This window comes from Panulirus ornatus, chromosome 61 (assembly GCF_036320965.1).
Source record: "Panulirus ornatus isolate Po-2019 chromosome 61, ASM3632096v1, whole genome shotgun sequence".
NCBI classification, from domain to species: Eukaryota; Metazoa; Arthropoda; class Malacostraca; order Decapoda; family Palinuridae; genus Panulirus; species Panulirus ornatus.
The window spans coordinates 579,256-601,150 of NC_092284.1; the positions used below are offsets into that span (position 1 = coordinate 579,256).

At 38.3% G+C, this 21,895-nt stretch overlaps 1 protein-coding gene across 13 annotated transcripts in view; it reads right to left on the reverse strand.

Moving 5' to 3' along the window:
• Nucleotides 1-21,895, reverse strand: part of LOC139767380 (uncharacterized) — a 136,565-nt gene that overhangs the window by 78,386 nt on the left and 36,284 nt on the right. For all 13 annotated transcript variants that reach the window (XR_011717045.1, XR_011717047.1, XR_011717049.1 and 10 more), the window contains 5 exons: nucleotides 16,318-16,615; nucleotides 13,648-13,793; nucleotides 13,116-13,352; nucleotides 7,850-9,982; nucleotides 2,049-2,140 (listed from right to left, as the gene is read on the reverse strand). Coding sequence is in view for 10 of the 13 variants with exons in the window: in XM_071696714.1 (XP_071552815.1) it covers nucleotides 2,049-2,140; nucleotides 7,850-9,982; nucleotides 13,116-13,352; nucleotides 13,648-13,793; nucleotides 16,318-16,615 (2,906 nt within the window). In the remaining 3 variants the exon portion in view is untranslated. The remainder of the gene's footprint in view (nucleotides 1-2,048; nucleotides 2,141-7,849; nucleotides 9,983-13,115; nucleotides 13,353-13,647; nucleotides 13,794-16,317; nucleotides 16,616-21,895) is intronic.

Sequence of the window (21,895 nt, forward strand, 5' to 3'; positions counted from 1 at the left end):
CCAGAACCTTCGCCCCCTCTCCCACCCTGTGACTCACTTCTGCTGCCATGGTTCCATCCACTGCTAAGTCCACTCCCAAATATCTAAAATATTCCACTTCCTCCTGTTTTTCTCCATTCAAAGCTACATCCCAAATAACTTGTCCCTCATCCCTACTGAACCTAATAACCTTGTTCTTATTTACATCTACTCTCAACTTTCTCCATGCACACACTTTACATACATGCCCATATACATACATATAGATATCAATATATACACACAAACATACATATACATACACATACACAGACATATACACATATAAACATGTACATATTCATACTTACTTGCCTTCATCCACTGCCGGTGCCACCCCACCCCACAGGAAACAGCATCGCCACTCCTGCATCAGCGAGGTAGCATCCAGAAAACAAAAAAAAGGCCACATTCATTCACACTCAGTCTCTAGTTGTCATATGTGATGCACCGAAACCACAACTCCCTATCCTTATCAAGGACCCACAGACCTTTCCATGGTTTACCCCAAATATTTCACAGATATCTCACAGGGTGGCACTGGGAATGGATGAAGGCAAGCAAGTATGAATATGTACATGTTTATATATGTATATTTCTGCAAATGTGTAAGTATGTACATCTATGTATAAATTTCTTTCATACTTCTTCATTGTTTCCCACATTATCAAGGTAGTACCAGAAACAGAAAAAGTCTCATTCACTCAAGTCCATTCTCAAGTTGTCAAGTGTAATGGACCAAAACCATAGCCCCCTATCCACAACAAGGCCCCACATAACTTTTTGTGATTCCCCAGCTGCTTCACATAACATGTTTCAGGGAAATATATATTTTTTTTTTTTTTTTGTCGCTGTCTCCCGCGTTTGCGAGGTAGCGCAAGGAAACAGACGAAAGAAATGGCCCAACCCACCCCCATACACATGCCTTGATTCAATCCACTGACAGCACGTCAACCCCGGTATACCACATCGCTCCAATTCACTCTATTCCTTGCCCTCCTTTCACCCTCCTGCATGTTCAGGCCCCGATCACACAAAATCTTTTTCACTCCATCTTTCCACCTCCAATTTGGTCTCCCTCTTCTCCTCATTCCCTCCACCTCCGACACATATATCCTCTTGGTCAATCTTTCCTCACTCATTCTCTCCATGTGACCAAACCATTTCAAAACACCATCTTCTGCTCTCTCAACCACGCTCTTTTTATTTCCACACATCTCTCTTACCCTTACGTTACTTACTCGATCAAACCACCTCACACCACACATTGTCCTCAAACATCTCATTTCCAGCACATCCATCCTCCTGCGCACAACTCTATCCATAGTCCACGCCTCGCAACCATACAACATTGTTGGAACCACTATTCCTTCAAACGTACCCATTTTTGCTTTCCGAGATAATGTTCTCGACTTCCACACATTCTTCAAGGCTCCCAGAATTTTCGCCCCCTCCCCCACCCTATGATCCACTTCCGCTTCCATGGTTCCATCCGCTGCCAGATCCACTCCCAGATATCTAAAACACTTCACTTCCTCCAGTTTTTCTCCATTCAATTGAAACTCACCTCCCAATTGAATTGACCCTCAACCCTACTGTACCTAATAACCTTGCTCTTATTCACATTTTTTCATATTCGTTCACCATTTCCTGTGTCATCGAGGCAGTATCAAAAACAAAGACATGGTCTCATTCACTCACAACCACTCTCTAGCTGTCATCCATAATGCACCAAAACCAGTCCCCCTATCCATAACAAGGCCCCACAGACCTAAATTATATTCATCTTAGTCCAGAGTTAGCAGACTCCATCTGCAAGTAGCAACACTCCAAGCAAGAAGCTACCTTCAAGAATGGTGTATCATCATAGAACAGAAAAGTGTGTAACATCATTAAAGACCTTCTTGCCTCAAAGGAGTACACTTTAACCTGTTCTCATACAGAGTTTTTTGATTTCCTTTGTTCTTATTTCACTCAATCCTTTGAATAAAGAAATCTGGCCCTGTTTTACAAAATATTATTTCACGTACCTAAGTCTCTGTTCCCACATGTTCTGTAGTTCCTTTGTCTGTTTGGAAAACTCTTCCTGAGCATTCACAATTCTCTGGTCAGCATCTGATGCCTACAATTGGAAAATGAAGAATATTAATTGGTGGCTCATGAATTTACTGCATTTACTGATTGCATATATCATTCCAATTACTGTTTCAGTTGCAGAATGTTCTGATCCAATCTTTAGCAAAACCAAAAATAAACAAAAAATCATACAAGTTAACTATAAAATGAAAAATATCTATAAAAAATGCAAACAAAATTCTTCAAAATATATCAACAATTGTGGGTTTCTCTTCACAGGCCTAATTCAACAACTTTTTAATTCTGAGGTTTTCTTTTAATCTGTTAGTAGTAAATCAACATATTAACAGTAAAAGAACAAATAATTATGCTATACCATTCAATGGAAAAGGTTGCAGAACCTGAATGCTAAATGTTGAAGTGTTCCAACATGGGAAAATAGCCCACGGAAAACACTGGCATTGTTACAAAAGATATGAAAAGGATACTAAGGGATCCTGACTCATACAAGAGACATGGACCCAAAGAAATCTCTTCATCTGTACTTCTGGAGTGAGAAGAAATACTTGCCAAACATTTGACGTGTTGTTTAGAAAAACAACTGGATCAAGCAAGGATCTATCCCAAAGGAGTGAAAAAAGTAATGGGCACCTCTTTTCTAAGACAGAGGAAATGCAATGAATAACAGGCCTACATCTCTGAGCAAAATAGTATGGCAAATAATCAGGAAACGTAATCACAGGACAAACAGATAATTATATGCAAAGGAAAAAATCTACCTATATAAAACAAAAGTATTCTTATTTATTATACGTTGTTGCTGTCTCCCGCGTTAGCGAGGTAGCACAAGGAAACAGACGAAAGAATGACCCAGCCCACCCACATACACATGTATATACGTCCACGTCCACACACGCACATATACATACCTATACATCTCAACATATACATATACGTATACATATATATACACATAGACATATACATATATATACACATACAGACATATACATATATACACATGTACATAATTCATACCGTCTCCCCTTATTCATTCCTGTTGCCACCCCGCCACACTTGAAATGACAACCCCCGTACCCCCACATGTGCGCGAGGTAGCACTAGGAAAAGACAACAAAGGCCACATTCGTTCACACTCAGTCTCTAGCTGTCATGTAATAATGCACCGAAACCACAGCTCCCTTTCCACATCCAGGCCCCACAAAACTTTCCATGGTTTACCCCAGACGCTTCACATGCCCTGGTTCAATCCACTGACAGCACGTCGACCCTGGTATACCACATCGTTCCAGTTCACTCTATTCCTTGCATGCCTTTCACCCTCCTGCATGTTCAGGCCCCGATCCCTCAAAATCTTTTTCACCCCATCTTTCCACCTCCAATTTGGTCTCCCACTTCTCCTTGTTCCCTCCACCTCTGACACATATATCCTCTTGGTCAATCTTTCCCCACTCATTCCCTCCATGTGACAAAACCATTTCAAAACACCCTATTCTGCTCTCTTAACCACACTCTTTTTATTACCATACATCTCTCTTACCCTTTCATTACTTACTCGATCAAACCACCTCACACCACATACTGTCCTCAAACATCTCATCTCCAGCACATCCACCCTCCTCCGCACAACTCTATCCATAGCCCACGCCTCACAACCATATAACTTTGTTGGAACCACTACTCCTTCCAACATACCCATTTTTGCTTTCCAAGACAACGTTCTCGACTTCCACACATTCTTCAACACTCCCAGAACTTTCGCCCCCTTCCCCACCCTATGATTCACTTACGCTTCCATGGTTCCATCTGCTGCCAAATCCACTCCCAGATATCTAAAACACTTCACTTCCTCCAGTTTTTCTCCATTCAAACTTACCTCCCAATTGACTTGTCCCTCAACCCTACTTTACCTAATAACCTTGCTCTTATTCACATTTACTCTCAGCTTTCTTCTTTCACACACTTTACCAAACTCAGTCATCAGCTTCTGCAGATTCTCACACAAATCAGCCACCAGCGCTGTGTCATCAGCAAACAACAACTGACTCACTTCCCAAGCTCTCTCATCCACAAGACTGCATACTTGCCCCTCTTTCCAAAACTCTTGCATTCACCTCCCTAACAACCCTATCCATAAATAAATTAAACAACCATGGAGATATCACACACCCATACCGCAAACCAACATTCACTGAGAACCAATCACTTTCCTCTCTTCCTATTCGTACACATGCCTTACATCCTTGATAAAAACTTTTCACTGCTTCTAACAACTTGCCTCCCACACCATATATTCTTAATACCTTCCACAGAGTATCTCTATCAACTCTATCATATGCCTTCTCCAAATCCATAAATGCTACATACAAATCCATTTGCTTTTCTAAGTATTTCTCACATACATTCTTCAAAGCATACACCTGATCCACACATCCTCTACCACTTCTGAAACCACACTGCTCTTCCCCAATCTGATGCTATGTATATGCCTTCACCTTCTCAATCAATACCCTCCCATATAATTTCCAAGGAATACTCAACAAACTTATACCTCTGTAATTTGAGCACTCACTTTTATCCCCTGTGCCTTTGTACAATGGCACTATGCAAGCATTCCACTAATCCTCAGGTACCTCATCATGAGTCATACATACATTAAATAACCTTACCAACCAGTCAACAATACAGTCACCCCCTTTTTTAATAAATTCCACAGCAATACCATTCAAACCCGCTACCTTGCTGGCTTTCATCTTCCACAAAGCTTTTACTACCTCTTCTCTGTTTACCAAGTCATTCTCCCTAACCCTCTCACTTTGCACACCACCTCAACCAAAACACCCTATATCTGCCACTCTATCATCAAACACATTCAACAAACCTTCAAAATACTCACTCCATCTCCTTCTCACATCACCACTACTTGTTATCACCTCCCCATTTGCCCCCTTCACTGATGTTCCCATTTCTTCCCTTGTCTTACGCACTATATTGACCTCCTTCCAACCCATCTTTTTATTCTCCCAAAAATCTAATAATACTTTCCCACCCCAACTCTCATTTACCCTCTTTTTCACCTCTTGCACCTTTCTCTTGACCTCCTGCCTCTTTCTTTTATACATCTCCCACTCATTTGCATAATTTCCCTGCAAAAATCATCCAAATGCCTCTCTCTCCTCTTTCACTAACAATCACTTCTTCATCCCACCACTCACTACCCTTTCTAACCTGCCCACCTTCCAAGCTTCTCATGCCACCATCTTTTGCGTAAGCCATCACTGCTTCCCTAAATACATCCCATTCCTCTCCACTCCCCTTACGTCCTTTGTTCTCATCTTTTTCCATTCTGTACTCATTCTCTCCTGGTACTTCCTCACACAAGTCTCCTGCCCAAGCTCACTTATTCTCACCACGCTCTTCACCCCAACATTCTCTCTTCTTTTCTGAAAACCTCTACAACTCTTCACCTTCGCCTCCACAAGATAATGATCAGACATCCCTCCAGTTGCACCTCTCAGCACATTACCATCCAAAAGTCTCTCTTTCGCATGCCTATCAATTAATACATAATCCAATAATGCTCTCTGGCCATCTCTCCTACTTACACACATATACTTATGTATATCTCTCTTTTTAAACCAGGTATTCCCAATCACCAGTCCTTTTTCAGCACATAAATCTACAAGCTCTTCACCATTTCCATTTACAACACTGAACACCCCCATTATTCCCTCAACTGCCACATTACTCACCTTTGCATTCAAATCACCCATCACTATAACCCAGTCTCGTGCATCAAAACTACTAACACACTCACTCAGCTGCTCCCAAAACACTTGCCTCTCATGATCTTTCTTCTCATGCTGAGGTGCATATGCGCCAATAATCACCCATCTCTCTCCATCCACTTTCAGTTTTACCTATATCAATCTAGAGTTCACTTTCTTACACTCCCACCACTCCTGTTTCAGGAGTAGTGCAATTTCTTCCCTTGCTCTTGTCCTCTCACTAACCCCTGACTTTACTCCCAAGACGTTCCCAAACACATTAATTGTGTTTCGAGACTTCCAGAAGGCATGCAACACCATCCAACAAAATAGCATGATAAAGAAGCTCAATTTCCAGGCAAGTATAAGAAGCAAACTCCTTCATCAAAAAATTATCCTACTGGAAGAGAAGAGATAATATATCAGTGACACCATTTCTAAGTGGGTTGGAGTTACCAGTGGTACATAGCAAGGCTTGATCTTAGAGATGTTTTCTTAAGAGTTAATGATTAACTAGAAGGGCTGAATTCATACTTCAACACGTTTGTAGCTGATGCTGAAGTCATGAAAGAAGCAAGGAATGACATGGATGGCATGAGCTTAAAAAATGAACTAAAGCAAGTTGATCCAATACTTGGCTGAAGTCCATCCAAAACAAATGCAAAATAACGAAGATGGAACAAAAAGACAGAAGGCTTCAATATGATTACAGTCAGACTGAAAATGAAATACATGCAACTGTGTCTGAAAGGAACTTATTAAGGGATAATCTAACTACCAGTTAGCACCAAATTATGTTAAAGTACATGTACAAGATCTAATAAGCTATTTACCATTCATATTAAAGATGACTTAAAACATGCATCTCAAGTCTGCTAACCAAACTTATAAACAATAAAATCAAATACAGAAAAACCTGAGGAGGCAATGAAGACAGCGCCTGTAGAAAGAGATTGCTAGAGCTGAGCTCTAAGGATAGGTTACATGCTAGAAATACTGAAACCAGTCTCAGATGTCATCAGTGAATAGTTCACTGAAAGACAGAAAACATAACATGAAATATGCAAGAAAGAAGTAGGAACATTATGTAAGAACCTCTAGAAACACTGCATTAGAGTTGTTCTCTGCCAGTGGCCCTTTAAGGGTGAGGCACTAAAGGCTAAGAAGTGGCACGAGAGTTCACCAGTTATGGAGACTCTTTTGCCATAACCAACCCCAAGAGGGAGTTACCAAAGGGAACAGGCATCAGAGGTACAGATGAATATATAGAGAGCCTCTCAAGTTTGGTCATCACATTCAAAGAAACATGAAGAACTAAGAGAGATGGTACACAGGAGGGCAACAAAGATGGTATGAGAATTAAGTTACACAAGAATTAAGTTATACTGAGAGGTGAAAGGCCATAAATTCATCCACCATGACTGAAAGAAGACCAAGGGGTGACCTGATCAAAACCTGTTATTAAAGAGTCTGAAGTCAGTAATGCAAAGTTCTTTGAAAGATGCAAAGACATAACAACCTATGGACCAGAGGTCACAACATGAAATCAAGCAAGAAACTTGTTGGAAATGTAAAGATATATCTTTAGAATATCAGAGTAGTGGTTAAGTGGAAAACTAAGTGATGAAAAAGTGAATATTGAAATCCCAAAAAATTTTACATCTATATAACAGAATATTCAAGAGATAGGACACTATGAGCATAAAACTCCCTCCCATACTATATAAATGGGTGATTAAACTCATACAATTCCCACATACACACACAGATCCACAGGTGCCATAACAATTAACATTGGGAAACATGCATCAGTTTGCTTTACTAAATACAGAAATTTTGATTTAAATGCAGAAAAAAGCAGCACCTTCTCAAAACATATTTGTCATCAATTTACCTGACCAATGTACTTACATTTTCTCAAATAAATCTACAATTGGCTATCCTGCTTTACAATCACTTTCTCTCACCTGTCTCATAATCTCTTCATCCTTCTCAACAGCTGCATGTGAAAGCTCAGTTACTTTCTTTTCTAATACATGTTTTTCTTCAAAGTTTTTCTCAATTTGTTTTTTCAGTGACTCTTCATTATTTTGCATTTGCATTTGTAATTCCTCCAACTTTGACTCAAAATCTGTTGTTGTTTTTCTTAGTAAACTTTTTTTGTCTTCTAGTTCAGTCTGTAATTCCTCAATTTTGTTCTCCATTTCAGCAAGGATTGTCCTCTTTTCTTTAAGTAAATTTTCTATCTTTCCTTCTTTCTGCTTTATTATAGACTGCAGCTCACATAACTGCCTCCCATTATCAGCATTCTTATTTTCTAAAATTGCAATCTTCTTGTTTTGTTCAGACAGCATGTTTTCTTTTTCTTTACTATACTTCTCATAATTATCTTTCAACTTCGTATAGCTACCCTTTGCTTTAACCATCTCAGTTTCAAGCATTCCTGATACTCTCTGCATTTCCTCTCTTATTTTCTTGTTTTCCTCTGTTAGTTTTTCTTTCTGTTCCTCCTTAACCTTGCCCTCTTTCTCTATTATAGAGGCTTCATGCTCTAGCTTGGTTATTTCTCCATGTGTGGCATGCAGTTCATTCTGGACCTTAGCTTTCTCCACTTTAATCTTCTCAAGAAGGGCACTCAGTTTTTTCTTCTCTTCTAAAGATGCTGTGAGTTCCACCTCATGGTTGTTGACATCTGTTTCCAACTCTGACAAACGGACTCTTAGCTCATCATTTTCCTTTTTTAAATTCTTTAGAGAACTTTGATATTCAATATCTTTGTCTTGCATACCTCTTGTTAAATCAATGACATTTTCATTCAGTTTATTTTTTTCTTCCTCCAGACTCTCAACAACAATTGCATATTCTTTTTCTCTTTTCTCTTTTTCCTGTAACTTGAAATTCATGGTTTCCATTTGCTGCTTGTATTCATCTGTTTTTTGTTTGTATTCATCAGACTTTGACCTTAGATTCTCATCAAGATATGAAACTTTTTCACTAAGTCCTTCATTGATAACATCTTTTTCTTTCATCTGTTTTGCCCAATCACTATTAAGTTTATCCATCTTTTCCTTAACTAAGGTGAGTTCAGCAAAAGCTTGTTGATTTGCCTGAGTCATATTTTCCTTGGAATTTGTAAGTTCTGATTCAAGTTTCCCATTTTCAGATTTCAGCCTGTCATTTTCCTTTTCAAGGTTTAAAAGTCTTTGGTTGATATCTTCTTTCACTAACTTAATTTCTTGTAATTCTTTGAAAATATTTTCTTTCTCTGATTTCACGCATTTAAATTCTTCATTCAGTGAATTTCTTTCCTTTTCCATCTCTGTTTTGGTTTCATCAAGCTGTTTCCATAATGACTCATTTTCCCTACTAATACTTTCTACTTTATCATTTGCTTTTGAATTTTCCTCCGTTATGGTCCTTATTCTAAAATCTAAATTACCATTAATTTCTTGCAACTCTATTAAGGTACTATCCTTTTCATTCAATTTTTTCAAAACTTCCTCGTTTTCCTTTTCTGACTTTTCTAAACTTATTCTAAGGTCATCTGTGATCTGAGTAAGTTCTTCATTTGCTTTCTTGAGTGCCATAATCTCCTGGGAAGCAACCTTAGCACTATCAAGAGAGTGAGCATGAAGCAGTTGCACTTGTTCCACCTGCTTTTGAAGATCCTCCAAACTTTTCTCAGCTTCATGCAATTTCTCTTCCAGCACTTGCTTACTCTCTGTTAATTCTTTCACCTGTTCTTCATATTCATCACTGGCATTCTTACGGTCAGCCATCTTAACTTCCAGTTCCTGATTAACACCCTCAAGTGTCACAAACTTCTTTTCCATCTCCTGTTTGTCATCTTCCATGACCTCTACTTTCTTTTTGAGTTCATCCTTATCCTTCATTAAATGCTGAACTTTCTCTTCAAGATGCATCTTCATCTGATCAATTTCAGCCAGCTGAGTTTCAAGCTGAGTTCTGGATTCCTTTAATTCAAAAGTTCGAGATTCCAGCTCATGTATTTTGGCTTCTACCTCCTCTTTCATGGCTGCTACAGATGATTCATGGTCCTCCTCAAGATCTTCTTTAGCTGCTACATTGGTCCCAAGTTCCTGACAAAAGAAAACAAGGTTTTCATAACAAGAAATGATAAAATCTAAATACATTACCATAAGAACAAATGAAAGTTAAAAGTTGAAATACAAGGAGGGGAAGGTTTCTAGACCTCCGCTCCCATCCCCGTTAGCCGCCTTCTACAACACACAGGGAATGCGTGGGAGTTTATGTACACACATGTTTATGTGGGTGAGTTGGGCCATTCTTTCGTCTGTTTCCTTGAGCTACCTAGCTAACGTGGGAGACAGCAACAAAGTATAATAAGAACAAATGAATAATCAAAAATAGGTAATACCTTAATACATCCAATAGCATCTATTCCATGACAGATATGAAATTACTTGCATCTAACATTTCAAGGAGAGAGATAAACATTTCTATGGTCTTCTATAATACCAACAATCACCTGGTAACAATCTACATGCACCAGTCACCCATTTGAAAATCCACTATTACCAATATACTCTAAATGTAAAAAAGCTTAACTACTGTTTGTGGGTAACATGCTTCTAAATTTCACAACAGTATAAGCAAACTATGCACTCATCACTGTGCTTGGGAATTTGTTATTCTACCATTAGACACAAGAATGTCTTAATCCATGTGTGGAAGTCGAGAACATTATCTCGGAAAGCAAAAATGGGTATGTTTGAAGGAATAGTGGTTCCAACAATGTTGTATGGTTGCGAGGCGTGGGCTATGGATAGAGTTGTGCGCAGGAGGATGGATGTGCTGGAAATAAGATGTTTGAGGACAATGTGTGGTGTGAGGTGGTTTGATCGAGTAAGTAACGTAAGGGTAAGAGAGATGTCTGGAAATAAAAAGAGTGTGGTTGAGAGAGCAGAAGAGGGTGTTTTGAAATGGTTTGGGCACATGGAGAGAATGAGTGAGGAAAGATTGACCAAGAGGATATATGTGTCGGAGGTGGAGGGAGCAAAGAGAAGAGGGAGACCAAATTGGAGGTGGAAAGATGGAGTGAAAAAGATTTTGTGTGATCGGGGCCTGAACATGCAGGAGGGTGAAAGGAGGGCAAGGAATAGAGTGAATTGGAGCGATGTGGTATACCGGGGTTGACGTGCTGTCAGTGGATTGAATCGGGGCATGTGAAGCGTCTGGGGTAAACCATGGAAAGCTGTGTAGGTGTATATTTGCGTGTGTGGACGTATGTATATACATGTGTATGGGGGTGGGTTGGGCCATTTCTTTCGTCTGTTTCCTTGTGCTACCTCGCAAACGCGGAAGACAGTGACAAAGCAAAAAAAAAAAAAAAAATCTACCAAACCCACATACAAAGCCCTCTCTCAATAGGTCAAACATCTATCTATTTATCTATATCTATTTCTCTGATGCCCATTTCCCCCAGAACTCCCATCAAAGGGTGGCCACGGCAAAAGAGTCTCCACTTACCCGTCCTTACATGCCTCCCTTGCATACGCCACTCCATGCATTCTTCCTCTGTTTCTCTCCCTCAAGTATTCCTCCACCCTATTTTCCCATGTCACAGGGTGGTCTTCCACTCACACCAACCCCTTTAATTGTACTATCATACACCCTCCTTGTAATCTCCCAGTCTTGTATTCTTTCCACATGCCCAAACCACCTTAAAGTATTACATTTCCCCAAATCTACCACTCCACAATTCATTCACTTGCATTCTTTGCCATAACACATTTCTCATACACCCTGTCATTTCTTTCATTCCATGTCCATGTTTCAGTGACATAAGTCAGGGCTGAGGGAACTATGCTGTCCTTTAATCCTCTCTCCATTTCCATACACATCTACCCTTCATTATTCTGTTAAGGGACCCAGTGACTCTTCTACTGCTCTCTCCCTTATCTCTCCTTCTATATCACCACACTTACCCAAGACAGTTCCTAGATACTTAAATTCTCTCACTTCTTCCAGTCTTTTTTCCCCCCCATATCTAAAGCACAATTTAGTACACTTTCTTCTTTCCTCTACATAGTTTTACAAAATCTATACTTTCCATTTCCTTTTAAACACCATTACTTTACTTTCACTTGCATTAATCTTCAATCTCCTCCACTTACACAAATCATAAAACACAATCACAACCTCTTGCAACTCCTCTTCACTCTAAGCAAACAACACAATATCATCAGCAAACAGGCTTACCACCAGCCACCATATCTCACTATCGCACTCCATCTCTGCAACCTTTTTCCCTAATTTTGCTTTCATATCACTACCTTGTATCCAACTATTGATTCTACAACCTTTACTAGTATTTCTCTAAACATTTTAAACAGCTTTACCAATCTACCTATACAGCCATCATTGTATCCATCACTCTAAAGGCAGTTAAACTATACATACATCCATTACCCATATGTCTATTGATCCATTGACTTTATCTACCTGCTCATCTACTTTTAAGTGCTTCTCAAATCTACTAAACAGATTAGAAATCCTCTCTAAGCTCATCTAACAGCGAAGTCTTTCTGTGCTCTCAAGGCATTTCTTATCCTCCTCTACTAGGTTTCATCCTTGGATGGCGTTAACAAGAATGGAGAAGACAGTGAGTGTCTGGACTGGTGGATTCATGCCAAATGAGCTCACAACCATTAAAAGCTAATTATACCCTATAGCCCAAAGATAAAGTGACCACCCTGTATAATATTATTTTCCATATTATCAGGAAGGGGGGATTGCAATCTATCAACTAGACAGCTCATACTAATGTGTCTCTTCATTTTACTGCCAAACATTTTTAGGAAAGTGGTCTTAAACAAGTGATACTTCAATTATCTGATAATCAAAGAACCTGAATTTATCAGAAGATTTTTAGCATTCATTTTTGGTTATCTGACACATATGCATATGTAGGTATATGGTTTACGAACTATTTGGAGAAGATAATGCTCTCTTCCCTTGAACTGAATGTGACATGATCAAAAATTACGGCAATAAAGATATCAGTGGAAAGATGCAAATAAACACTGACAGTCATATGGAAGTACACAGAAGTATGTGACAAGCAAGGCAAAATATTAGAATGAAATCTAAAATCAAATTCATGCAACAATGTTCCTTAGTCCTAAGAGCAAGCTTGAATCATAAACAAAGATAAACCCTATATAAAACTAAGACAGCTTGTGCTCTTACCTCAATAGTAGCCTCCTTTTCCTCGAGTTCTTGCTGTTTTATCTGTAACTCTTCCTGCCACTGCTCACGTTCTTCCTCCAACTTTCTCTCCAGTGTTGCAGTTGCCAGCTTACATCGTTCAGTCTCAGCCTCTTTCGCCTGTAGCTCTTCAAACAGCTGTTTCTTTGTTTCAGCCATACTTATGGCTGATGATTCCATGCTGGACCGTAAAGAGTCCAGTTCCTTACAGTGTTCTTCCTAGATGAGTAATAATCATGATCATAGTGAAGTTGAGAAAAGAAAATACTCAGCACATATTTATGGTGGATTCAAAGATTATGGTAAAAGTGTACTGTGAATGACAAATGCCACAACAGAAGAAGATATGGGTAGAGAGGGTGAATAACACCCAGCATTTTAAACTTTAGCATAAAGCGTAAAAAAGATTATTCATCTTTATGAGCCACAAAAAAATCTTAAAATCTTACTTAATGCTAATTCCTTAATTCCTTTATACATCTATAATAAATAAACTGTTAAGGAACCAACATACTTTTAAAGTTTCAATTTGCTTGATTTTATCTTGAAGTTGTGCTGTGGCTACATCTCGTTCTTGTGTTAAAACAGCAATGCGCTCTTTGTTTCCACGAATGTTGTCCATGCACCGTGCCAACAAGGATTTATGCTTAGCCACATCACCTGCAATGTAGAGCAGCAATCAATACATGAGATTAGAAAATGTACTGACAAATGAACAATCTCCTTACCTCCATGTTTTACATGACAAGAGATTCTTTTATACCAATATTTGCTGTTTGCCACTTAAGCAAGGCAGCAGTCATTACCTTCACATACTTTAACCCAAAGAAAATACATTATTATGGATATCAGTATCACAACTGTTACTTGGGAAAATGCCACACTTAATGCCATTTGTTGATAAATCTTTCTTAAACAAGATATTTCTATGTGATGATTCTTTATCCTAGCAAAATCTAAAGATAAAATCCTAGCACAGACATAGGTATATAAATACAAAATGAATCTTTAAATACACACATTTTCAAAAACAGTGTAAAAGAAGAAAAATTTCAAGACAAATAACTTTTGGAGAGAGGTGCAACTTGCAATGGGAAGTACAGAGGAACATCATCTGTCATCACACAGCTGTGCACAATGGATCAAGATGATCAACTAAAACAATCTTACCATTCTCACAGTTACTATAAGATGGGTGGATAAGAATAGAATATTAGAAAGTCTTCTATATGAAAACCTATTACATTACATCTAAAAGTTTAGAGATACAAAGATCAATGATAATGATATCAATACTTATTATAATTCAGTAAAATGACCATGAGCAATATCACAATTAACCACATTCAAACTGTGCATCTCCTCAATGAATTTTTTTTTGCTTATTTGTAAATATAACTGAAATTCTAGTTAACATGATCATCCATCTTCCCATTACATGCATAATCTTTCTAGGGGCATAGAGATAACAAAAGAAATGTCAAATGACCCTAAATGGGAGAACATGGCATAAAACTAGTAAAGATACAAGTTAGGATATATATTAAAAAGGAGTTCTATAGTTAAATACTAAAGAGGTGATTAAATGGAATATGCTAAAAGATGAAAGCCATATCAAGAAATCAAGTAATAAACTAGTTTAAAGGTTATAAAGAAGTACTTTTATTGTATAAGTGTTGTGGATGAATGGAATGAATTGAGTTATGAAACTCTGAATAACGACAGCATACATTAGATTAAAAAGTTTTGAAACAGTAGAGAAAGTTCAAGAGAAGGGGCCCTCATGAGTGTAGAACTCTCCCCATCCTCCTGCCCATGCAGTTCAAGTAAGTTATTACATATACATTTTTTACACATATTTGCCATTTCCTGCATCAGCAAGGTAGCATCAAGAACATATGACATATATGAACATATGACATATGACATATACGAACATATGACATATGACATATATGACCATACTTGGCTCCCTTCTCTGTTCCTTCTTTTTGGAAGTAAAACAGGAGGGGAGGATTTTCAGCTTCCTGCACCCACCCCTTTTAGTCATCTTGTAAAACACACAGAATACATAGGCGGTATTCTTTATCCCCTATCCCCAGGGATACATTTCTTTTTCATACATATTATCCATTTCCTACATCAGCAAGGTAGCATTAAGAAAAGAGGACTGAGCATTAGAGGGAATATCCTCACTTGGCCCCCTTCTCGTTTCCTCTCTCTTGGAGAAGTAAAAAAATGGGAGGGAGCAGGGGCTAGAAATCCTCCCCTCCCATTTTGATTTTCCAAAAGCAGGAAAAAAAGAAAGGGGCCAAGAGAGGAGATTCCCTCTAAGGCTGTCCTCTGTTCTGAACGCCATCTCACTAAGGCAAATATGTATGAAAAAAAATACATACATATTATATAATTTATTATATCTTATTACACTTAATTGCCATTTCCCACATCAGTGAGGCAGTGCCAGGAAACAGATGAAGAATGGCCCATCCACTCATACACACATACACACGTATATATTATCTATATTCATTATACTTTGTCACTCACTGTCTCCTGCGTTAGTGAGGTAGTGCAAGGAAACAGACGACAGAATGGCCTAACCCACCCACATACACTTGTCCACACACGCACATATACATACCTATACATCTCAACGTATACATATATATATACACACACACAGACATATATACACATGTACATAATTCATACTGTCTGCCCTTATTCATTACCATTGCCATCCCGCCACACATGAAATAACAACCCCCTCAACCTAAACGTGCACTTTTCGTGTTTCATTTTCCCCATGGACTCATAGGAGTATACATACATATATATATATCAACATATACATAATATAAACACATGTAACTATTCATACTTGCTTCCTTTCATCCATTCCTGTCACCACCCCACCTCACATGAAACAGCATTGCTATACCCTACAGGGGAATGGGGAAAAAGAATACTTCCCACATATTCCCTGCGTGTCGTAGAAGGTGATTTAAAGGGATGGGAGCAGGGGCTGAAAATCCTCCCCTTCCTCTTACTTTTCTAAAAGAAGGAACAAAGAAGGGACCAAGTGAGGATTTTTCACTCTAAGGCTCAGTCATCTGTTCTTGACCCTATCTTGCTAATGCGGGAAATGGCAAACATGTATGAATTTTTTTTTTCTGAAACATACCTTTAAGCTTTTCAATTAGTTCTTCAGCTTCAACATTAACTGTGACTGCTGTTGAAGCAGATCCATGAGATGCCACCGACACGCTGTCTGCCATAGAAATATTATCTGCCAGTGATACACTTTCTGTAGTTGATACATTATCCATTCCAGAGGAGTTATCACTAGCAGACACACTGTCTGCTTCATCCTGGTTCTTGATCAAACGATCATCTTGCTGAGTTCCTCCTGACTGGTCATTATTCTGAGATGTCACTGTGCTATTCAAATCTCCTGTAACACCTTCCTGTAGGATCTTTACCTGTTGGGTATAGTTAAGTTAATCATTGCTAATCACTGCTGTACAAGAGTTACCTATCTCAATTTTAGCTTTTTAAGCAACATTATGCTAACACTGCAGAAAGAGTTACCTATTTCAAATTGGTCTTTTAAAAGAACATTACATGTACTGCCAGATTAAATGTGCAGATTAGTATATATGAATCACTGCCAGACATTTGAGTTTGAACTGCAAAGCAATGCCCATGAAGGACCCAATCCCTTACTTGTGTGATGGATGACACATACCAATCATTAATTCTCTCTTATGAGATCAGAGACTGCTACTCTCATGGGTGACAAATTCACAATTAAGCCTTCCCACCATTACTATCATAATGGATGACCATATATCTAAGTACAATGAAAATGAAGGTTTCCTGTTGGTTAGTAATGATACATGTGTTATATCCCTTAATGGTTAATTTCCAGTTCTATGGATGACAAAAATCACAGTCCCTACATTTCCATCGATCAAAAGTAATCATAAGAAATTTGTACTACCATAAAATCTTTATCGATACAACAATGATCAATTATTCCTCTGCAATACAATGGGGGTCAATAAATGATTCTGTAGATAAAGCATCAGAACCTAATGGTCATTCAGTACCTTTTACCATGAAAAATCTATCTAAAATTTTAAACATCTTTATAGACAATTACATACTTTGGCATCCTTCAAAAAGTTCATCAATCTACGTATATTAATGGTAATGTCTAAAGTTTCTCTACTATCTATATCTCTTCTAATGTTGTTATATAATTCGTACTTGACTGTGAGATTCCTATATTTATAGTGTCTTTAAAGAGCATGTTCCACAGTAATACTGGAATTAAAGGTGTCACATAAGCAGATCTCTGTATTTTAGGACCATGGATCAACAAGTATGACCAACACTCAATCAATAAAGAACAGTCTTAAAATGGTAATTCCTGTTAAGAGAGGAATGCTATACTTCAACACCTTTCTTCGCCATCTAAAGTTTGTATTCTTTAGGCTTCTAAGTCCTCTCCACAAAAAGAGGTTGAGAGCAATGACCTTTCTCAAATTAAGAAAAATGGAGGACTTTTTTTTCAGTTAAGTGAACATGAATCAGCTAATGTTGTCCTTCTAAAGCAAACCCATGAGACCATATCATAACCAGTGGTATCATACCAGCACAACTAGTAATCCACAGAACTAAAGAAGACTTATCAGTTTGCTCCTCAATCAAAGCTTATTTCCTGCAATAAATATAAGGGTGTGATTATTGCCTCATACCAACAGATCATATAAGCCAAGACTGTCAATAGATAGAATGCTTTATACTGCATAAAGCCTTCTAGCAGCAAAACTCTTTTTGAGAAGTATAACAAGCAACAAAGAACCAATGAGTGAGACTTGTAAACAAAACAGAAGAAAACTTTAATCTCACAAACAGGAAAAAATCTTCAACTGTCAAAACGAGGAAAAACTGAAATCTCTTCACCCAAAAGCAGTTGTCATCTGAGGTATCTGTTGGTCATAAATACAGAATTACCTTCACTTCATAATTTAAAGATTAGGGTCATTCCATAAAAATAACCTAAGGTAACTACATAAACAACATAAAAAATACCTTGTCTTCAACTACACTTACAGTACTAAGATGTTTTGATGATTCGGATGGAACTGCTAGATACTAAGAACACCCAGGTGATAATATTAAGTACAAAGACAAGATGGTGACGAAAGAACAAGACCTACAGAATCAAAATATCTAATGTTCCTCTTTATGATTCATTAGATTATGACGAACTCTGAATCTCAAGAAAACCTACTGTTGATATGTAACACCCCAGACATTGACATGCTGAATAAACTGTAGATCAAGATTTTTCTAAAAAATGAGCTATCCCCTCAAAAATTCCAAAGCTACAACATTAACTAACAATGTCAAAAAAAAGAGTGAATCATTCAATTCTTATGAAGTAAAAATATAAATTAAATAAAAACTTCCCCATTTCTTAGATATAAGCTAATAAAATGGTCACCCTCTCTAATAAGAACCAAATAGAAGACTGAAGAATTATAAAGAACAAATGACAGCTTTTGAATGATTATGAACTTTTCCTTTACCAGAATTTAGCAAAATTCATTTCAATTTCAACTAGATACATTTCTGTTTTTTCTTTTTGCTCTTTTCCTACGACAAGGTGCCAGTAGGTTGGAATAAGGATATTCTCGTACATTTCAAAGAACAAATGTAATTCAAAACAACAAGGTATAAAACCTTTAATGTTCTAAATGTGAATTCACTTGGGCTTCATATGGAGTTAAAGCCTGAAATGAGATGCAAGACTCATCTGAATATCAAATAAGTGTGTGGTGCATATCAAGAAATAAGCATAGGAAACATCACTCTTAGAGAACACTGTTTATCACATACCACATAAGCTATGAATATGAATGAAGATTCCCGCTGCACACACCTAATACACCCCATGTAACTGGAGGTGTTTTAAAAAAGAAAATAGCAGATGGCTAAAACTTATAGGACTCTGTGTAAAAACAAGCACTGGACCTGGAAGTAATGAAATTTATTCAAATCCATCAAACAGTTAAACCAGTATATATGTTCTTGGAAAACTCAAAACTACTACTAATCTTTTAGAACATAAGAACTGATACTAAAAATGCCATACGACTAAATAAATCAACTACTAAACACTACCAAAAACCAGCTCCAGCAAATTTAACAGCCTAAGTACATCTTTTAATGATACAGGGTATATCATCCCAATTACTGAACAATTGGAGAGCTCAAAATATGCAAGTTTTCTACATACTGTATTCAATTTTCACTAGAGTTTATTTGAAAAACTAAGTCTCATCTACATCATATTTCTCAAACTCATCCAGAATCCATACTTTAAAACCCACACTAAGATTTTCAATGGAATATATGCTTGTGGCATGAGAAGTGTGGGAGATGGGGTGATTAGAAAGTGTAGTGAGTGGTGGGATGAAGAAGTAAGATTATTAGTGAAAGAGAAGAGAGAGGCATTTGAACGATTTTTGCTGGGGAAAAAATGCAAATGAGTGGGAGATGTATAAAAGAAAGAGGCAGGAGGTCAAGAGAAAGGTGCAAGAGGTGAAAAAGAGGGCAAATAAGAGTTGGGGTGAGAGAGTATCATTAAATTTTAGGGAGAATAAAAAGATGTTCTGGAAGGAGGTAAATAAAGTGCATAAGACAAGGGAGCAAATGGGAACTTCAGTGAAGGGGGCTAATGGGGAGGTGATAACAAGTAGTGGTGATGTGAGAAGGAGATGGAGTGAGTATTTTGAAGGTTTGTTGAATGTGTTTGATGATAGAGTGGCAGATATAGGGTGTTTTGGTCAAGGTGGTGTGCAAAGTGAGAGGGTTAGGGAGAATGATTTGGTAAACAGACAAGAGGTAGTAAAAGCTTTGCGGAAGATGAAAAATGGCAAGGCAGCAGGTTTGGATGGTATTGCAGTGGAATTTATCAAAAAAAGGGGGTGACTGTATTGTTGACTGGTTGGTAAGGTTATTTAATATATGTATGATTCATGGTGAGGTGCCCGAGGATTGGCGGAATGCTTGCATAGTGCCATTGTACAAAGGCAAAGGGGATAAGAGTGAATGCTCAAATTACAGAGGTATAAGTTTGTTGAGTATTCCTGGTAAATTATATGGGAGAGTACTGATTGAGAGGGTGAAGGCATGTACAGAGCATCAGATTGGGGAAGAGCAGTGTGGTTTCAGAAGTGGTAGAGGATGTGTGAATCAGGTGTTTGCTTTGAAGAATGTATGTGAGAAATACTTAGAAAAGCAAATGGATTTGTATGTAGCATTTATGGATCTGGAGAAGGCATACGATAGAGTTGATAGAGATGCTCTGTGGAAGGTACTAAGAATATATGGTGTGGGAGGCAAGTTGTTAGAAGCAGTGAAAAGTTTTTATCGAGGATGTAAGGCATGTGTACATGTAGGAAGAGAGGAAAGTGATTGGTTCTCAGTGAATGTAGGTTTGCGGCAGAGGTGTGTGATGTCTCCATGGTAGTTTAATTTGTTTATGGATGGGGTTGTTAGGGAGGTGAATGCAAGAGTTTTGGAAAGAGGGGCAAGTATGCAGTCTGTTGGGGATGAGAGAGCTTGGGAAGTGAGTCAGTTGTTGTTCACTGATGATACAGCGCTGGTGGCTGATTCATGTGAGAAACTGCACAAGCTGGTGACTGAGTTTGGTAAAGTGTGTGAAAGAAGAAAGTTAAGAGTAAATGTGAATATGAGCAAGGTTATTAGGTACAGTAGGGTTAAGGGTCAAGTCAATTGGGAGGTAAGTTTGAATGGAGAAAAACTGGAGGAAGTAAAGTGTTTTAGATATCAGGGAGTGGATCTGGCAGCAGATGGAACCATGGAAGCGGAAGTGAATCATAGGGTGGGGGAGGGGGCGAAAATCCTGGGAGCATTGAAGAATGTGTGGAAGTCGAGAACATTATCTCGGAAAGCAAAAATGGGTATGTTTGAAGGAATAGTGGTTCCAACAATGTTGTATGGTTGCGAGGCGTGGGCTATGGATAGAGTTGTGCGCAGGAGGATGGATGTGCTGGAAATGAGATGTTTGAGGACAATGTGTGGTGTGAGGTGGTTTGATTGAGTAAGTAACGTAAGGGTAAGAGAGATGTGTGGAAATAAAAAGAGCGTGGTTGAGAGAGCAGAAGAGGGTGTTTTGAAATGGTTTGGGCACATGGAGAGAATGAGTGAGGAAAGATTGACCAAGAGGATATATGTGTCGGAGGTGGAGGGAACGAGGAGAAGTGGGAGACCAAATTGGAGGTGGAAAGATGGAGTGAAAAAGATTTTGTGTGATCAGGGCCTGAACATGCAGGAGGGTGAAAGGAGGGCAAGGAATAGAGTGAATTGGATCGATGTGGTATACCGGGGTTGACATGCTGTCAGTGGATTGAATCAGGGCATGTGAAGCGTCTGGGGTAAACCATGGAAAGCTGTGTAGGTATGTATATTAGCGTGTGTGGACGTATGTATATACATGTGTATGGGGGTGGGTTGGGCCATTTCTTTCGTCTGTTTCCTTGCGCTACCTCGCAAACACGGGAGACAGCGACAAAGCAGAAAAAAAAAAAATGATCCATCCAATAAAAATGTAAATGGAGATAAAAAATAACAGATTAACAAAGAATTACTTGCAATGTAGCACTAGCTTCTTAACACCTGCAATCAAAAGCATATAGCAGCAGAGAAAATTACTTCATTCAACA